Below are 21,195 nucleotides of genomic sequence, written 5' to 3'. Positions count from 1 at the left end.
CTCTGGGCTGATAGCTTCAATTTATTTCCTCAGTAACCCCCAAATCACTTAGTATATGGGATGATTGTTCTATTTAGCAAGTATTTCCTAAATTGGTTTTGTGTTCCTAGATTAATTATTTTATATTTTTCTACTCAAATTCCATTTCTTTTAACTGAGTCATGTAAATTATCCAAATCCTTTTGAATATGATTGTATTGCTCCTAATTACTTTCTGTGCTTTCAGTTCTAGAATCCTGTGAAAACTTGGAGATCTTTGTTTACAAACTCTCACCCACATCATTTTTACATAGTTGTACATAATCATGAACAACAGAGGTTCAAATACTGACCCTGAGGATGCTCTAGCTTTCCATTCTCTTTGTATCCTACTCTTAAACTAGTTTTCTATCCCGCAGTCTGTTTTGCCTTCATGATGATTTCCCTTAGCCATTAATCTCTTATGTAGTACCTTGTCAAGTGCCTGTAAGTAGACTACATCCACTGCATTTCCCTTATTTATCATGGCAAAGAATTCCAGCAGGTTAGTTAAGCATGACCTCCCCTGCCTGAATCTACGCTGGTTATCCTAAATCAAACTGGTATTCAAGCTGTTCTTTCACACTTTCCTCGTGGTAATTTCATTTTCCCTACAAAGCTTGTTAAACTCACTGATCTATAATTTCTTGTTTTGCCTTTATTATTTTTTTTTTGAATCATGGAGATTCATTTGCCTCTTTCAATCCTCAAGACTCACTTCTGAGTTGGAGCTCTTTTTAATAATGTTGGTGCACAGTTCTCCGGACTCCTCACTAGTCTGGTTGAAAATTTTACATAAAAACTGTTTTTGATGGTAAATTGGGTTTTCTACTAAAAGGTTTTTGAGGTGGTGGGAGGGTTATTTTTGTTTTTGCAAAAAGTATCTGCTTTCCACTACAGATATTGAGTTTTCATCAAAAAACAATTGAAAACCAAAATGGTTTTTGTTTTTGTCTAAATTATCCACCCATTTTCTGACCAGTTGTGTTCCTCACTAATACTAGATACTTAAACACCAACAACTGCTCACAATGTCTTCTTCCACCTGTGGCTGGCCAAGTACCATCCTGAGATGTGGACTAATCTATGCATTCATGACCTCTAGCCTCAATTATGCAAAACACCATGCCTGGGGATGTGTACTGATGCAGCTGCTAAGCAATACACGACACTGCCAATACATAATTTCTGTGCTTCGAGCACTACAATTAGTCCTTACTGAATAATAGGTTAAGTTCAAGATCCTGGACTTGATCTTCAAAGCCCCCAATGAGGTGGGGCTGGTTATCTCAACCATACAGAAAGATGTGGTATTTAAGATATATGATGATAGCTGCATTCACGAGCAATGGGATTAAGTGGGAGCAGGGGTCAGTACTCAGGTGACAGTGGGCCACAACCATGGAACTCCTTTCCACAGAGGATGAGAGTGACTGCAATTCTGTCTGTCTCTCATTCTCTCAAATAAAAAGCTGCCTTTGTCACCATGGTAACTGAACACCTTACAATAAATATATGCACAGTCAAATGGGTTGTTTATATGTAGACCTAGATTTTTTTCTCCTCTCCAGTATCATTATGATGTCAGCAGAGCTGTGGAAGAGGGTTTGCTGGCTATGTGGTCAAACATAGCACTAGAACTTAAAACACTTTGTCTAGGTCCAAAAGAGAGAAAACAAGCAAAACAAACCCCATATGATATCACAGTATTCTTTATAAGCTTACAATACTGTTAAAGTAGGTTGTATATGAAGGACTAAACATGCTGGTACCCAAGGGCCCAATCCTGAAAGATACTGATCCTCTCCTAAAAAGATAAGACATTGATTTAATCAGGAACTGAAGGACTCTTTGTCTCTCAGGAGCAGACCCTGAAATAGGAGGTTGCCTTATGTCACATCTGAACAATCAGTAAGTTTTGATTTCCTGAATTTTTCAAGTAGGTTCATTATACTAAACAGAAGCAAAACTATGGGCATGTTTACACTTCAAACGCTACAGCTCTGCCACTGTGGCCCTTCTGTGCAGACACTACCTGTGCCAATGGGAGGGATTCTCCTGTTGGTGTAGGTAATCCATCTCCCCGAGAGGTGGCGTTAGGTTGATGGAAGAAACCTTCTGTCAATTTAGCACTGTCTACGCAGGTGCTAGTTCAGTATAGCTACGTCTCTGAGTGGTGTGGATTTTTCATGTCCCTGAGGGACATAGCTATACTGACATAAATTCCTAGTGTAGACTAGGCCTATGCAGAAAGATGAAAAGACTGATATTTGAAGGCTGCGCCAGCAGCATAACAATATAAAATGTCGCAATTTATCAACAAAAGCCATTTAAACAAGTTTCTTTGAAGAAATGGAGTTATATCAATTCCAGAAAATGGTTGCATTGTACGATGTTAGCTTTCTATGAGATTAGTTGAAATATCCCTTATAAAGTGTTTTCTTATGCTCAGTGATTAATTTAAAAACAGGCAAGCTTTATACAGAGTCACAGAACCGCACAATTAATTTTGATGTCACCCTGAACCCCTCATTAAATACTTGCTACTCAATATTCATAATTACTTTTAAGTGAATACAGAGTATTTGTAAATTAAATCTGGGATTTGATTATATGTTCATAAAGTTTTGCTAACTTTAATAAATATTTTTTAAATAAACAACCTGACCCAAAATAATGTTAAGGGTTTAGATTAGGCTAATCAAGTCAAGAAAAATCAGTGAAAGTTGAAATTCCACCTTTCATTTGTTTCACTGTGAGCAGGAATTGCAGTAAAGCAGGCATGCGACATCTTGTTCAGCTCTAACTCTCTTCCAGCCATATTGCTCCAAGCCGTTATTTTATCAGAGTTCACAATCGAAGCAAGATGGATTCTGGTATTTGGACAGGAGACAACTTCACCTCCTACATATAACCTATCAAGAAAGACTTGGGTTCCTTTTAAAAAGAAATAAAATGAGCAAACTTGGCTGCTTTGTTTGAAGTCATTATGGTCTCCCTCATAATTAGGGTGACCAGAAAACAAGTGTGAAAAATTGGAACAGAAGATGAGTGGGGGGTCATAGGTGCTTATATAAGAAAAAGCCCCAAATATCGGGACTGTCCCTATAAAATCAGGACATCTGGTCATCCTACTAAAGATCATGAGGTTCTGGTTTCTTTGGGCTGATGCTAGTGTTACCTGCACGTCAGTTATATTTGCAAAGAATTTGCTGTTCAAATGGGCAGTTTGACATCCCTAAAGCTGGAGTGAGATTGGGGGGTTGGGGAGCCATGTTATGTCAAACCTAAATGCACATATGAGGAGCAAACTCCCAGGCAGCAATCGAAGCAGTTCTCTCTCTCTTTCTCTCTCTGTGTTTTAGGCTGTCCCCAATCCTTGTACTATCAGGATTTTCCATGTAAAATCAATAGCAATACCCAAGTTCCAAGTGGAGTTCATGGAATTTCTTGCACGTCTCTCTGTTCGGAGAAAAGCTCTGTTTGGAGTAATTTTTTTTAAAATTTTTTTTTATTAAACTTGCGTTAGTTTACTCTTGGGTGTTTGCGTTTTGGGTTTGTTTTTTGGGTTGATAGGGTTTTTGAGTTGAAGGGAGTTTCAGTATTGTGTCCTTCTTATAGTGGAAATGCCATTGCACAGAGGAAGGTTTTGCAGTCCTTCCTAAAGATGGTCAGTGTCTGGATTCACCTAGCCTCCTCTGGAGTTCGTTCAGTAGCCAAAAACAACACTTAGTCCCCAGCTCTCACATGCTTTGTCCTGGGCTTTGTGATCTGTGTTGTCCCAGAAGAGTACAAATGTTTTGGTTGTTCTGGGTCAAACTTTGGTCTTTGATATCACTAGGGCTTAAACCATTTATAGCTTTGAAGATTAAGGCAAAAGCCTTTAACTGGCCTTGGAAGTGGGCCGAGAGCTAGTAGAGAGAGCCAGAGCTGCCACATCACTGAAAGGGAATGGATTAGCTTTAAAACTAATATCTTCTCCTCATCTCTCTGCCCTACAACTATGGTTGTCCTATGACAACCTGTCTCTTCCATCTATCTGTCTACCTATGTTATCATATGGCACCCAGTGCTGTTATATCTGAGTGCATCAATCTTTAAAAGGCTCATGAAGGAACTTTGCTACTACTATAGATGATTGAATGTATTCAGCCTGTGTTATATTTATTTTAGAAATGTATTACTGAATGGTGAAATTCACCCTTGTGCAAAGGGACCACACAAGGTTGATGCACTAACTGCATCCCACTTAATCCCTCAAAACACAGTTATAGGGGGATTTAAGTGCTATATAGTCCTTGTGCTCACCACTGTACAGGCACACATTTCATTCAAACTGTGTACACAATTTGGGCCCATTGTGCAATGTGGTGTATACCACCAGCCACCTACTAACACAACTCAGTGGGAGAGGAGATCACTTAGCACCTGGCATGAGGCACTCAGCTGTTTTCAGAAACCAGCTCTGTACATGTATTTTATCAGCGGCCCCTCAGAAAACAAAAAACCCTCATGGGAGAGACAGTAGCATATTGTGGTTATTCCAGTGGTTACAAGGTAAAATTGTTACTGCGCATAGAAAAGCAAACTATCACAACCAGTGTGCCTAGAATGAGAACTAGATAGCGAGACAGTAGATAATGGAATGGGCCCAAAAGGTCATTTGTAATCAAATGCATATTTTTAAAAAGTGCCATCAGCTACACTGACTACAGCATCATCATTGTTGTAAATTATATGACAGGCCTTAGGGAACACTTCATTTGTATTGTTAGGAACTTGCTAACATCCACAGTGGAGTTGTTTAGGTGCCTGTGAAATAAAGGATTTAGTGCAAGAGTTTGAACCATCCTGTGTTCTCTGTTGAATGCAGAAGTGCTCACAGGGTGGAATTCGCTCAGATGCAGAGGCACAGCAGAAGACCTGGGCACCACGTCAGTCTCACCTTTGCCCTACATAGGGTTCAAGAAGTGCCTAGCTCTTGTGTTGAACCTCCACACAGAAGTGTGCACAAGAGCTCCCAGTAGTAATCCCCTGCGCTTTTGTCCAGCTGGGAGCTGAGCATCAACAAATCACACTGGAGCATAACAAAAAATGTTTCTCTTTTATTTCAGCAAGAAAAGAAATTATGCAGTGAATAAACAGTGCAATATAAGACCCAGGGAAAGAGTTTTAAAGAGACAGGAAAAGGAAAGGAAGAAGGACATAAAAGTTCATTTTGAAGATTAGCTTGTGCCTGTTCTCCAGGGTTCTCCCCAGATGAAATTCACCTCTCCTCAGAAGGCCAGCACAAGACCTATGCATCATTTCAGCCATCAAAATAGAGCTTAAATGGGATTTACATGGTTCATAGACTATGTGCTGGCCCTCCGTGCAAGGGTGAATTTTAGCATCCTACCATACATCACTGTGCCCAGGCAGTATCCTACACCCCCGTTTGGACCTGCACTGCAGTGTCACAAGGGTTCTCAAACTTTTAATCTTCACACTTAGAGAACTGGAAAACAGATATTTTTGTCTGCACAGAAGCAGTTTAAAGGCTCTGTATATGTGGTTTACAGTCAGTACATTAGCGTTCAAAGAGATTGTGGTTGCGGTAGCCTGTAAGTGATCAGCAAGGAGCAGTTTAGGAGGAAAGTTATAGTGTTAATCATTTTTATTAAAGCTTTTTCAGTGAACACAAATAGCAGTAACGAATCCTAGAAAAGAAAACCGAAATAACAGATAAGGAATGCCAAGCTGGGAATTTCAGCCAGTGTACTGACACAGTGAAATGATTTGAAGTAAATGTACTGCCAAACAGAGAGGCAGTGTGTGGCAGTGGATAGGGTCAGGGCTCACCCTAGGTCTTTTGTCATCCATGATGAAAAATGTTTTTGGTGGCCTCAAAAGGTTGAATATACAACCCCCAAACCTAGATTTGGCACTTTGTCTCCCCACCATCCTGATTTGGTTCAGGGCTGCCCGGGGGGAGGGGGGGCAAGTGGGGCAATTTGTCCCAGGCCCTGGGCCCCGCAGGGGCCTCCACGAGAGTTTTTCGGGGCCTCGGAGCAGGGTCCTTCACTCACTCCGGGGGCCCCAGAAATCTCTCGAGGGGCCTGGGCCCCTGGAGCTTTTTCCGCTCCGGGTCTTCGGCGGTAGGGGGTCCTTCCGCCCTGGCCGCCGCCGAATTACCACCGAAGCTGGACCTGCCGCCGAAATGCCGGGTCTTCGGTGGTAATATGGTGGCGAGGGGTCCTTCCGCTCTGGGACCTGCTGCCGAAGTGCACCGAAGACCCGCAGCGGGGGCCCCCGCTGCTGAAGACCCCAGGCTCCCTGAATCCTCTGGGCGGCCCTGATTTGGTTCCACTAGAACATGGCATCCAGCATGATCATCCTGATCATCAGCCCTTAAGGATGACTGTGAATAGGGCACTGATTTGGGGGCAAGGCAAGGAGACTTGGGTTCTTTTCCCAGCTCTTACTATGTGAACTTGGGGGGAAAAAATACTTCACCTCTCCGTGCATCTGTTTTCCTCCCCTCCATTTGTATGTGTCTTGTCCAGTTACATTATAAGCTTTTTCTTCCTCTGTGTTTTGCATAGTACTGAGTATAATGGGGGTCCACTCCCATTTGGGGCTCTAGCCATTACTCTTCCACAAAAATAAATATGAATTTACCTGTACAGCACCCCATACTTATGGTCCTGTTAAAATAATAGTAAGTGACAAATTATTATAATTAATGGAATAGAAAAGAAAAAAAATCAGGGGGAAAAAGACTCCTGTTTAAAAAAAAAAAGGCAGTAACTGACTGAATGTCTCAGTGCACAATGTAGTGATGTATTCCACTTTATATCGCTTATCTCTTTATCTAATGCTATCAGAGAGTGAGCCGATAAAGTCTAAGAACGGTTTCCAAAGGTTTTTACATTTGTCTGTGCTGTCCTGCAAGCTGAATGCTAGACTTCAGGTAACATAGTTTCTGTTACTGCAATAGCCCATTTCTTCATCATGGGCAGTGCTTTATCATTCCAGTGTCAAAGAGTGATTAGTTTTTTAATTGATTTTGTTCCCATGGGATAGATCCTTCTGCACTGTGCTTTACTTTAGCTATTATCTAGATATGTGCCGTGTCACTCAGTAAACATAAAGATGTGACCAGGGGTGAATAAGTCCTTTATAATGCTTCTGTTCTACAGAACTGTCTCTGAAAGTGCATGCACTCTATGGCAAGGCTTTCACTTTCACACAAATTCAACTCTAGAGTTACACTGATCAAGTCTATGAAATTTTCCACTTAAGACCATGGAATTACATCTGTCAGGAACATGGCCCAGGAGTGACAAAGATTTTTGTATTATATACACCACCAGAAAATATAGTTTATTGTTATTATTTGCTTAGGGCCTGATCCAATGCTCATTGACATCAATAGGGGGATTCCTTCCATTGGTTTCAATGGACAGTGTATCTGTCTCTCTGAATCACTTAAAATGTGTCTAATGCTAAACAAGGCAGAGATGGCTTAATTGTGTCTGGCCCTCATGCAGCTCCACAGTGGAGGGAATATGATACCTCCCTAACTCATGGGGCCCATGTAAGAATTACAATCTCTTTGCTCCCCCAAGTGCAGAGGCTGCTACAAAGTTGCTCAGTCCCCATAGAAGCAAGTTGTCAGTTGTGAGCAGGGATGGGCAGGGAGTAAGCAAAGCCATAGCTCCACTAGCTTCACCTATCAGCCAGCAAAGCTGTCTAGCCAGAGGGGCATGTGCTTGCTGCACCTCTTAAAGCAGAGGAGTTGGGAAGCTCTTCTTGTATTTCCTCAAGGCAGTGAGGCACTGTGCCATCTCCTACAATAGGTTGTTCCTCAGAGGAATAAACACAACCCAAAATAAAGATAATCCCTGCCCATCAGAACCAGGTAGATAGAGAAAACAGGACATAATTCCAGCAGAAGAAATAATATAGAGTATTTGCTGTTTGCTTTCTCTTAGTCCTGGGCCTGGATAAAGCCACTTAATAGGCATTCAATACAATCTACATGAAGTGTGAATTGGCTTAGTTTCAAATTGCAATTTGCACTGCTTTATAATTTTTGCTCTGTAATTGCTGTTCTGTTCCTGAGTATGTCATGTTCAGATCTCTTTCTTCAGTGTGACTTTATATATGGGGGGAAATGGGATGCTTTGGTGTTTAAATAAAGCAAAGATAATGGGTTTATACTTGGAAGCTGTATGAGGTTTGGATCTTACAGAATAATTAGCTAAAGGTACCTCACATTTAACAAAAGGTGAATGGATATTGTGTATTGTATCCATTCTCTTTACCATTCAAAAGTACATGTAAATTAGGCACAAATGACAGGAGGTTCTGGGGAGCCAAGCGTCTGCAGGTTCCATTGAAGTCAATGGGACCTGCAGGTACTTGACAACTCTGAAAATAATGCAAAAATTAAGACTCATATAAAGCTAGAATCTTGTAATAAAGAGTGTTCCCACCACTCTTCCAAGTGCATTGGACTTTACTCTAAAACTTGTTTCTTTACTACAATTTGCTCAGCAGAAGTATAGTATGCACATGTTCTGTTAATCAGTAAACAGATTTACCCTTCCATCAGATACTTGGTTACAAAGGGTTTATGTTGCAGGCAGAATGGGTATGACTTGAGTCTCAATGTTATCACAAATGTATTCCATCCACAAGTCTGTTTCTTTGTTAAATAAAAGAGACAAGGTGGATGAGGTAATATTATTTATTGGACAAACTTCTTCAGGTCTTCTTCAGACACTGAGATGCAGTACTAGCAAAGTGCAAGTTTTAAAGAGCATGAGAAGGTGAGATAGGAGGGAGAAGGTCTCTGAACTCTTGGGGCCTGATCTTGCAGCCCTTACTCAACAAACACTCCCTCTGAAACCAAGGAGAGTGTTGTCTGAGCAACACTTGAAGAGCTGGGTTTGTGAGGAGTTGAAATGACTCATTTTCCTGTCCGTTAAATTGGTACCACTCCAAAGAGGTTGCACCAAAGTTCCTGAGAGGAGATTCTGGCCCTACGTCCTTACTTGAAATACTGGATTAGTTCCAGTTTTCAGCAGTAGAAACTTAGACTTATAACAGTAAAATGATTAGCTATTATTGATCCAAACTACTATGTGTCTATATGCAGATAGAACTGATCAGACAGGTATTCCTGAGAAACTGAAAACTGAATTCACTTTGACAAAACAATTCCTATACTTTTTAAAATATAATATTAGTCATCTCAAATCCATTACCAAGTGCTAAAGAAACTACACCAACTGTCTGACCATCATCTTCCAGGAACATTTAAAAAAAAATCTGTTCCCGGGCTCCTTCATTACAAAGAAACCTATTTTCACAGTAGAAATAGCACTGAACTTCTTATTATTTTCATACCACACTCCTTTTGCTTCTAACTGTAATCTAAGAAATACCTCTTTAAACCAACAACTTATATCTTTAGAAACTATTTTAAAGTATCTTTAGACTATTTTTATGTATTTCAAAAGAGTCAAAATGTAAATACTTTGCTGAGCATAGATCAAATGGGACAGTTTAGTTTGGTTAGAAGTACCTCAGATATAGTAATTGAAATGTTCAGGCAACACAGCCTTTTATTCTTCTTTCCTACTGTAACATTTCATTGAACTAATTTTGTAATTGGAGCTGTAAAAGAAATAAAATGATTAATCCTTTTTTGTTCTATAATCCTGTCTGTAGTGTAATTCCCTCAAAATGTAAAGCTTCAAAATAAAATATTGTCATGGAGATCAAAATGACAATTGTAAGTTGGCCTCTCCACTCTCCAGTACCTATTATTATTTTGATTATTACTATTTATTATCATCACATAGTTACAGAGGAAATCTTAACAGCCTGATAACACAACATCTAAGCCTGGATCCCCAGCTGGTATAAAGCAACATAACTCCATTGATTGGACTGCAACATGCTATCAAAAATTTCTTTTTTTTACTGTTTATAGGTGCATACAGAATATTAGGGGCTAGATGCTCAGCTGTCTTAAACTATAAAATATAAAAACCAGGGAAACCTCATATTCCAAAGTATTATCTGATGCACTGGCTTTTAAAAAAAGACTCTAGAGCCTCTCAAGAGTTGACAGAAAGAACTAGATTGTCATGGCAACGTGAGTTGTAGAAATCCTTCTTTGCTGTTTGCACAGATCACCTCCATTTGATCAGTCTGTTTACTAAATGTTACTAAAGAAAGCAATTAAAGGTTAACCTCTCCTCAAAAGCAAATAAATTAAATGCTAGTGAAATGGAGCAGAGAGGATAACTTCAGGCTGGTCAACAGATTTCAAATATAATGGATCTTCAATATAAATGACGCTTCTGTGGCTATCTGCATAATATCAAATACTAATATTATACAAGAGTTAGGGCTCTATTCATCAATATTTGACTTGCCACTATGTCCTCATTTTGATATGAGTTTTCTTCATGGATCGAGGAAGCAATAATGGCCATTGAGTTCCCTGGGCTTTGGATTAGGTTCCAACTACTCAGGATCCATCCTTTAGGAAACTTAAACTATAAAGCACAGTACCAACATCAAAGCCAAATTGGGCTAGCTGTGAATAGAGGCAAGGATTTCAATCACAGGCTGGGAGATTCTTTTCAAATTAACAATCTTGTGGATCTGCAAAAGACTTAACAAGATTGCAGCATTTATGCTTGTTTTATAGCATCTTTTAAATAGGTTCATAGGTAAGCAAGAGAGGCCTAGCTGAACAAAGGTCACTCATCTATATACTTTTTTGTTCCCACTTTTGCTTTCCTAAAACTTACTAGTATCACATTCTTCCCATTAGGGCCACTGCAAACAATGAGTCAAGGTGAATACTCTAGATATTAATGTGCTTACATAAAGAAAATCAATTTCATTTCACAAGAGATATGTCTTCAAATGTTGAAGGTAACATACCGTAACATCATCAGCTACTCGATGGTACTAGAGTTCTCAAAGTGAATTGTACAGTACCATTGTCTCCAAATGCTTAGTCTGACTCAACTCCTGTATTATATTATAAGAAAGATCAGAACGATACTTTCTGTTTCCCCTTCTTAAGCATTCTTACCCTCACCATTTTGTTCACTCTTCTTTTCTTATTCTTTGTTACAGTAACTTGTTTTGTTCTCTTTTAGGAACCATGTGTGCATATATGTTTCTACAGTGCCTAGAAATACAGGGCCCTGATTTTATGTGGTTCCTTGGAGCACTATAATCTCATTGCAACTACATACAAAATGCCAATAATTACATTAAAAAAACCCCAATATGATAAATCTAAATCTTATCTAGATTGTAAAGTCAAGCAGGAAAATGTCAGTTAAGATTGTCAGTGTCAGCTCTCTTTCTCTCTCTCAGCATGGGAGCTGGGGAGCTCCTTTCCAATCTCGTGCCCCAAGTAGTGGGAATGGGCCACTAGAGCCATATGTTGTGTTTGTGATGGTTGTGTGGAGCCTGGCCCAGCTCCTTTTCCCAACTCCTGGAGATTTGGTCTGCTTCTGGGGTTCCCAATACAATGTGCGCTGCCACAGCTTTGGTAAACCAGGCCCTAGATTCGAATTTTATGTTCCGTTATTATTTTGGTTTGCTGCCAAAATGATGCTGACAACACACGTGAAAGGAGGGAAATGATTATTTTCAAACTTTTACATCACTTTTATATTTGATCAGAAGCTCATGGAAAAAAGAAAAGGCACATCTCTGGCCCCAGGACACTCTCTGCCAAATGTCAAAGGCTTGATGCCAACAATAAAGGTGTTTAAGCTTTTCTTTTTTTTTTTAAATTAGGCAATCTAACTAGAGGTGTCGCTACCAGCCCACTCTATAATAAAAAAACAAAGATGACTTTCATAGAAAAATATGCAAAAGCTTGCATTTTGCAACTTTTCAGTAAAAAAATCTTACTTTGAAATTACAAATAAAGTAAAAGACAAGGGCTGCAAAACTCCATTTTAAAATGGTGACAATGTTTTATGTAACTGTGTGCAAAACAAAGGCTGTGGGCTTTGCAAAGTATTATTCATCATGCTCAACACTGTATGAGCTGCAATTTAGCAAACAATTTTTTTCCAGAATACCACTGTACAAAAGAGACATGATTGTGGGGCATGATCCTGTATTTCAGTATCCCTGGGATACTGTAGAAGAGACATAAAACATTTCAAGACTAAAATGATGGTAGTATTTTCTGCACGTTGTCCACAATATTTTCTTAAAGAGGGGAGGGGAGAAGCAGCAAACTAAAAGTTGAGTAAAATTCTATATCTGTTTTGTATATTGGATAAATTGTTCAAGAACAGATTACCTTCATAAATATATGAGCCTCTTAATGCTGCCAAGATCAATGACCCAGATTCACTGCAAGTTCATGCTGTTTTACGCCAGTGTAAACACTGACAGAGGGCCCCAGTGACTGAAAGTTCACCTGAGAAAAAGGGTGTTGCATCACAAAATCACAATCTTTTCTCAGCATTAATCAGAGAACTAATCATTCACCAAGGGCCCCATCCAGCTACTGTTGAAATCAACAGAAAAACTCCTATTAACATCAATTACAGCTGTTTTGGGCCCTCAAAATTATAATAAGTTATTTTGCTTTATTAAAAATGTCTCTGAATGTTAAGTTATATAAAGATGGAAATAGCTATTACATAGCTAATCGGTAATTAAAATGCATAATTTAATAACTGCAAAACTGTAACAAATTGCAATTAATTTTTATACCTGAAATTAGAGCATTATTAAAATTGCAAGAAATCATTGAGGGGAGGGTTGTTTGTTTGTTTTTGCTTATCTTTCACTGAAAGTCAACTATTGACAATTCTCTGATTAATCAAGAGGCATCTGGTTAATCATCAGAAATATGAGACTAATTAAATCTTGCCGTACTTTTTAACCGAATGGCCCCTCCAGTTAAAAATGATGAGAAACTGTTGTGGTTTACAGTTTTTCAACTGCATACGATGCAGAAATGGAGATGGAGAAAAATATGTATGCTCTGAAGAATGGTATGACTCTTTAATGACAATACAATGTAGTATTTCTCTTGTGAGGTCTCTATGCATGTGTATTTCTTCTTTTACAATTAAATTCCTAAATGTAGACAACTGATAAATATTGCCTTTGTATATCAGCATAACACTGGCATTAATCCAAGTAGTTTGTTTAAGCATTAATTAATGTTTATAACCAAGCTAATGTGGATTTTTTTAAATATGGAAGAAATGTTGTGTGGTTTACTGAAATCTTTCATCCAGCTAGAATAAAGATATATGAGGACAAGGCAAGATCTCACAGATTTCCTCAGGCACTGAGGGTATTTGTCCCTAGTTCAAAAGTTACTGGTTGATCAAAATGGTGTAAAGCAGAGGTTCTCAAACTGTGGTCTGTGGACCTCCAGTGTTCCAAGAGCTCCCTTCAGGTGGTCTGTGGATAGTTCCATCCAAGGTGCGTGCCTGGGCAGCCCCACATGAGAGAATGAAGGCCACCCACCTAATTAGTGGAGCTGTGCAGGCATGGCTCCACTAATTAGGTGCCTGGACCCTGGAGAAGATGCACATGTAAGGTGAGGTGATGGCCTTGGGGGAGAGGGGTAGGTGGGAGGGACCAGTAGGGGGAGGAATTTGGGATGTGCAGGGCTGCGGCAGCCAGAGAAAGCCGTGACTTTCCCCAGCTCCAGGGCTATCTCTGCCAGGGAAAGAAAGCCTTCCTTCCCAGCCTCAGCTCTGTGGCTACTGTGGCAGGGGAGAGACTACCCTCTTTCCCTTGGGCGCTGTTGTGATGAGGGAGAGAGCGCACATCCATCACATTAGAAAGGTAAGGACTGTTGATATTAAAATATGAGTTGTGTGCTTTTATTTGTGTAGCAAAAAACCTTAATTATTATTATATTATTATTATTTTATTATATAGTGCTTTTATCCAAAGCACTTGACAATAGTTAGCTAATGGTACAAACAACATTTGGAAAGATCATTAAGTGGTTCGCCAAGACCCTCAGCAATTTTCAAGTGGGTCTGTGAAAAAAAAAGTTTGAGAACCATTGGAAAGGAAATTGCAGCTGATGTAGAAAAGTAAAGTATCTTAGTAAAATAAGCAATTCATACATCCATACATCATTGCAGAAATGAGGGAGGAACAGCATAACATTATAATCTTAATTTTGCAGCCATGTTGACGTGATTCCAGAAGGGCCATAATCTTATTGCAATTACACTAGGATACCTTTATAGTAATGCCACTCAACTACACTACAGGCCTTGTCTAAACTTAAAAGTTTTGCTGCTTTAAAGATGTTAGCATAATTAAAGTGGCAAATGCCTCTTTGTATAGACACAATTATGTCATAAAAATGCTTATAGCTTACTCTGATTCAGCCAATCAAAATAAGATATACTGATATAACTGCATCTACACTAGGACTTTTACTGGCATAATCATGTCGGCAAAACAAATCACACCCCTACCAACCTAGTTTTTAAGCGGAGACTGGGCCTCAGGGACCACAGATGTAAAGATCCCAGTTACTTCATGGCTTTGAACTCACAGTAAGATTTGAATTTACAGCACCACATCTTAAGCAGTGGATTACTCTGAAATAAGGTATTAATGTGAAAGTCAAATGATGGTGTACAAAAGACTGAACTTGTACGTTTTCAAATTAATAGTCAGTAAGGGTTCTCAGTCACTTCCCAGATAGGACCCTCAGTACAGCAAACCGTTAATGTGTTAGTTTCTGTTCCTTGAGATTTACACACTTGTATTCAGTGGGATCAAAGTTTCAATTTCAAAGGTATCTGGACCCTAACTTCCTTAAGCTTCTTTGAAAATCCCAGACTAAATAAATACGTCATTACGCTGCTGTACAGCCAGTACAAATGAGATCAAGAATCAGGCCCCAAATTTGTATAGGAGGAACACTTAGCAGAAAAGCAAAACAAACAAAAAGCCCCACACAATACTCTCAACCTTTAGCCTAAATCATACATATGTGTGAAAGGGCATAAATCTCTAGGTGCAAAAGTAAGCAACTGAAACTAGCCCAGAGAATATTTCCTGTGCTTACAGTCTAGCTCAGAGGGTGCCGTATACCCTCAACACTCATTTTGATTTTAGTGAGCCCTGAAGTCATTGTACACCTTACACAACTGGGCTCTTGTATACTACCATCAGGGTCTCATATTAGCACACTACTGTATCTTCTTTTGGACTATCTTTAATAGGAGGGTTAAAACCAGAAGGTGGCCGTGTTCTTGGGTTCTCCGATGAACTCATATAATTTCTACAGTGTAGTTTTTTCAGACTTTACCTAATATTTTTACTTTAGTGTAAAACCAGAAACATGGGTCTTTCCTAATGTAAAGGTACATTTTTAAAATGAGATAATTTATTAAAAGTGAACACACTGATACATTCGGACAGCATATCTTAATCCTGGGGACAGAACTGTCTGCTCATTTTTGTTTCTTGTTAGGCCATTTCCACTTCAGACTGAGCAGAATTGGGATTGTCCATTGAGTACTTATCACTCACTTCTGAACATCCAATACTTGGCTCTGGTCCTAAGTGCAAAAATTTAAAAAAAACAAAAACCTCTTTAACTCATTTTCTCCTTGCTTGTTTGAGCTTCCTCTGGAGGAGATAGAAGCCTCTCTAGGGACACCATTTTCACAGTTTGAGAAACATTGCTCTGCAGACAGAGAAAATACATGACTTTAAGAGAGAAATGCTTTCAACTCAACATACTGAGCAGGCATTAAATGTAGTGGAAACTTATAGGTGCTGTAGTCATAGTAATTATTTGACAAAGTGACCACAGCAAGCAGAGAATACATAAAATGCAGGGTTGTTGTTTTTTTAAACAAGATCTTTAAACTGTAGATGTGTGAGTGCTTTCCCAGACTGGATATGATTTAAACACAGAAATCTCTTTCCTTCTCTCTTTTTGATTAACATGAATTATACTTCTGAGGTTGTAATATAAAATAAAACTTGTTCATGAAAATTCTGTTTGAGACAATTAAATGGCTTACTTTCTCTTTCATTGCCAAAGTGATCTGAAAAAGGACAGTAACTGATTTGAAAACATGTATTGTACCCAAAATAAAACATTTCATCCATGCATTCCCCTATGTTGTCTTCTATAAAAGTTGCTAGAGACGCAAAGGATAAAGATTCCACCAGTAGAGAGATTATTTTATTATAGCCTGAAGAAATTTTAATCTCACAGTAATTTAAATCTTCTGCTTTACTTTCCTATTAGTAGATGTTTCTCACCTTTTTTTTAAAGAGAGAGAGGGAGAGAGAGAGAGGGCAATGCTACTGTGTTTTTGCAAGATTCAAAGAAACTAACAGACTCCTGGAAGTTTTTGGCTGAGATGCAGCCTATCTAAATGAACAAATCACTATGATAAACAAGCTACCTTCCCCTACAGAGCTGAGTACTGCTGTTGTTTGCCTTGTGAAGCATTCTTTTCTCTGGTAGTTTCTGAAGAAGTGATATTTTTAAATAACTCCATGTCTGTCTCTCTATAGCATATAAAAGGAGAACAACTCTACCTCTTTTGCAAAATACTCACATCGATCAGTACAACATAATGGTAGCAGCTGAATAGAAGTCATAGCAATGCCTCTAAGTCTACTTACTACATTAAGGGGAAATGTACACATTTCTTTACAGTCATTCCTTGCTTTTTACCTTTGAAAAGTTGTAGCCAATTGTACAGCAGCAGAGGGTCTGAATTTCATTTCATAACACTACAGTTAAAGAGCAATGCATAAGGTAGAAGAGCTCTCATGTACAGCTGGATAAAGGGAAAACGACGTGCAAGGCAACACCTACAGAAAAATGCAGCACGTTGGAGCTTTACATATCAAACCCCAGAGAATCCCTATTACAATGAACAGCAAATTAATTCACTGCCATTGGACAGCTAAAATAAAGAGTTCCTGGGATCTATTCATTAACATTTTATGGGCTTCTGGAAGCAAAGGCTGTTCATATTACTAAGCAATGAATTCTCTCGCTCTTTTTACTCTGTAAATCTAATTCCAGCCCTAGGTTTATCTTTTACTAAATATAGATACCTGTGCGAAATTGCCTATGGACCTTAATAGGGAAGAATTATGTCAAATATCCCTGCTGTTTCCTCTTCTACCTGTTCTTTGGCTTAAATATTAAGGCAGGTTGCAGCCTTTAAGTGGGTGCGTTCCTGCTCCATATTAAATCAGGTATAATTATATTCTGCAGCCCAGCATCAGAGGTAGTGCCCAAATATGCCTGGCCAAGCTCTTTGTACGTAACCAAACCACGTCGGATCGGCGCTGGATAACCAAGATCCGGCCTCCAGCTTTTCATATGTGCTGTCAGCCGTGCAAAGAAACGCTTAAATGTCAAACGCCAGACCCAGCTACAGTGTATGTTATAAATGGGGAGAGAGTCTAAGTCCTCCAAGAGAGCCGAGACAATAGTAGCATTGATTGCAATTCGCCTCATTCCACCCCCGAGGCCCGGCCAGGGGACAGATTATTAGCCTTGCTCCGGTGCGGTGGGCTGGGCTGGGGCAGGGGCAGAATTGGGAATTGCCACTGCGTGTCAGTTCCTGACCTAGCCTATCTCTGTCCCCGACCCCGATCTTCTGGAGCTGGCGGCGCTGCTGGACCCAGGCAGCAGTTATCACCCCCGCCTCCTAGCCCCAGCGCGACGTGCCAGCGGATCCGGCCTCATGTCATTATCCCCCAAACCCACCCAATCCAGAGGCAGGGGTTGAAGTGCCAGGCACGTGTGGGGATTATTAAACAGCCGCAGGGCAGTGCAAAGCGTGGGTTAACTGGAGGAGGATCAGGAACCGAAAGGCGGGAAGGCAATTAGCCCCTGCCAGCCAGGGGGAAAGGATCAGCCGGCAGAAGGAGGATAGGTAGGTGGGGGCTGGGGGAGCGGGACGTCTGGATAGGTGAGTATACATAACAGATTTTTTTGCTTTACTGGGACTGGAGTGCACCATGTATTGCACCAAGGACAACCCCCATTCAAGGAGCTGCCCTTTCAGCACCACCACCAAATCAATCCGATGTTCGTGCTTCTCCGCTCTCTATTCCCAACCAGCAAAAGGAGATCGGGGGTAGCCTAGTGACCCGATGTTGCCCTGTCAGCCGGGGCAGCCCCAGCATTTGGGCTGAGGCAGGGTCCTCGGGGGGTTCGGGACCAGACGTGTCTTATTGCTGCTCGGTCGGTTCCTTTGCCCAGCTCAAAGTGGATCAGAACTAGATCTACACCTACTGCCCCGCACCCCTCTCAGAACCGCTGTCTGCGGGGCAAAGCTACCCCGGGGACATGCGAAATCAAAGGGCACTTTGCAGTGCCGCCCCGTGCAGACGTGACCCCCAGCCCGAGGGGCCCAAAGGAGAGGGCAGGACAGGGAACGAGGAGCTAAAACTCCTCCTCAGTTTGGAGTCTGGCGTTTCGCTTTCTTTCTCGCCTTCTTATTTTCAGTCACCGCCTCACCCCCCCCAAAAAAAAACCACAACAACTGGGGAGCAGCAGACCGAGGCAGAATACGGGAGGAAAATAAGACGGAATCAACTATTTATTTTTAAGAAACATTTTGAAAATTTGGGAGGAGGAAGGGACCCTGCTCCCACGCGCTGTACAGATGACAAAATAAACCGACCCCCCCCCCCAGGACACGCTGCATATAGAGAAAACAGCTCCGAGCAGGTGGACTAGGAAACAGGAACAGGTGCCTTGTTGTGAGGTGAGCATCGCCCCCCCCCCCAGCGCAGCACTTAAAAGGACCCGGCTAACGAGAGGCGAAGCCAATAATGAATGGGGAAGTTGTTGTCTCCAGGCATGAGGCAGGTGTTGGGGCTGAGGCCAGCCCTGAAGTTGTGAAACCCCGTTCTGCTGCCCCTCCCCCCAACTCCTTCCCAGGCGCAAGCCAAGCTGCAGGGCTGGGGATCGCTGGGCAGCACGGAGCTCCCGTCATCCCCGCGGGGGAGAGGAGAGGAGAGGACAGGAGGTCTATAGAGAAGCCGGACCCAGCCCTCCTTCTTTCCGCTAACTTCCCCAGCTAGGCCACTCCTGGGAAGTTACAAGAGAAGAAGTCCGACCATAGGGGAAGTGGGGGCGACTCCCCCCAGCCACCCGCTCGCCCGGCCGCGGGAGCAGGGAGCCGGATCGCGGTGTCAGGAGTGGGGAGGTTATTTAAATCCAGGGAAGGGAGGGGAGAGACAAACTAGCCCGCCCAGGTGCTGTCCACAGCACGCGGGGAAGTACCGCACAGCCGTGTGCAGCGGCGAACTGTTAGCAAACTCCCCTCCGCATCCTACGCGCACAGCTCCGCTCCGAGCACCACAGCGGGCAGAGAGCAGTGGGGTCCGGCTCCTGCTCGCCGCTGTCCCCCCAGCGCTTGTCAGGAGCCATCGGGCTGGCTCTGAACTCAAAGCCCGGAGAAGTCCACATGGGAGAGGGAGGATAAGGGAAAGGTGGGAATGGCGTGGGAAGCTGAATGCCTGTAATTGCGTTGAACAGAAATCCGTGATGGGGAACTCGCCGGTGGGGAACGGAGAGTTGGCATGAAATAATCGCCCCGATCCCCAGTGAGCGCCTTCCTGAGCACAAATACAGACCCTGATTGCAAAAACCCAAATCTTACCCTGAGCTGCAGTGAGGAGCCCCGCGCAGAAAAACAGCAGAGACTTGAATTTCCTCCACGCAGTCATGTCTGCAGTTATTCCACACACCCACACACAGCCCCGGCGGCTCTTCTCGGCTGTGACCGTCTCCTCCGAGGAGCAGTGGGACTAAGGACAGTGCCAAATAATCACCAAACGGCAAAGAGAGGAAGAGGGGAAAGATCCAGGTCCCGAGAGCAGTGCAGCATCCGACGCCTCCTGCAGGACTGGTAGCTCGGCTCGCTTCGCTCTTCTCATAGCATCAGGTCCCGAGCCACTGCAGGGCTGGGATGCTTAGAGCCTGGTTGCGGGCTGGCCGGTCCAAGGGGGAGGAAAAACAAGCAGAGACCCAGGCAGAGAGGCATCGAGAGAGGCAGGGAGGCAAGAGAGAAGAGGCAGCAGACAGAGAGCGATCCAGCGAGTGCGAGAAGGAGGAGGAGGAGGAGAGAGGGAGGGATCGAGAGCGCAGCAGACGGGCTGCTAGCGACACAAGGAGCTGCTGCTACTGCTGCTGGACTCAACCATCACTTCCCACAGAGAGGGGAAGGAGACTGGCTGGAGCTGCACAGCCAGCACACACCAACCCAAGTGGGCAGCCTCCTGGCTGCAACGTGCAGGCACCCACAGCCGCCGGGCACCCTCCGCGCTCAAGAACCAGGCGCCTTTGCCATAGCATCGGGGTCACTCTGTCTCAGGCACTCACATGCAGAGGGGACAGCAAGGCGAGGCAACTTGAGCTACACTTGAAGAGTCCCATGAAGGCAAAGGCTTCTTTCCTACACCCTCTTGGCTCCCACTTGCTATAAGAGTGCCCCTGGCCTTCACTGCACGCAATTAGCTCGCACAGATGCCAAGAGAAGGGCGAACAATGCCCTGTGTTGCACAACACTTGGTTACGAAATGAACCACCCTATTTGGATGAGATCCTGCTCTTAGATCAATCTTCTCAGGTGCCTCTTCGACGCTCCCTCGCTAGGGCGCCTCCGCGATTTATAATGGCTATGTAGAGTTTCCAGAGCTGGGGGGTGGGGAGAGGCGAGGGAAGGAGGAGGAGGAAATCCCTGGTAGCTCTAAACCCAAGCTAGTTTTGGAAAAGGAAGAATTTCTGACCTGTTACGTGCTCCAATAGTTTATACCAAATTCTTCAATCAGAACAAATTGACCTTCTTAGGGGGACTAAAAGAGCCGAAGTCTCCTTGAGAAACGGTGCCCTGTCTTTGCACTCGTATTCCTAATGACTCGTGTCTCCAAGAAGGATTTCTGCCATTAAAAAACGTTTCTAAAATCCAGACGTTTCAGGCTAGTATTCAGAAAGGGCTGCTCTTAGACATGACCCTAACACAAAAGGAGACTGTTCGGAGAGGCTGATGAAAATAAAACTTTAGCATATTATATGTTGTAGTGTTACCAGGATTAGGATATATGTGTGCTTCCCCCCATCCCTCACCCCACCTTTGCACCTAGTCTCTT

The 21,195-nt window shown here is 42.2% G+C and overlaps 1 protein-coding gene across 3 annotated transcripts in view; it reads right to left on the bottom strand.

The window, feature by feature from the left end:
• CSMD1 (CUB and Sushi multiple domains 1) overlaps positions 1-20,189 on the bottom strand; it is a 1,994,958-nt gene extending 1,974,769 nt beyond the window's left edge. For all 3 annotated transcript variants that reach the window (XM_050950505.1, XM_050950506.1, XM_050950507.1), the window contains exon 1: positions 19,707-20,189. In XM_050950505.1, coding sequence (XP_050806462.1) covers positions 19,707-19,773 — 67 coding nt within the window. In that variant the 5' untranslated portion in view covers positions 19,774-20,189. The remainder of the gene's footprint in view (positions 1-19,706) is intronic.
• Between the last annotated feature and the right edge of the window lie 1,006 nt (positions 20,190-21,195).

This window comes from Gopherus flavomarginatus, chromosome 4 (genome assembly GCF_025201925.1).
Source record: "Gopherus flavomarginatus isolate rGopFla2 chromosome 4, rGopFla2.mat.asm, whole genome shotgun sequence".
NCBI classification, from domain to species: domain Eukaryota; kingdom Metazoa; phylum Chordata; order Testudines; family Testudinidae; genus Gopherus; species Gopherus flavomarginatus.
This window is presented reverse-complemented; position numbering and strand designations above follow the sequence as displayed.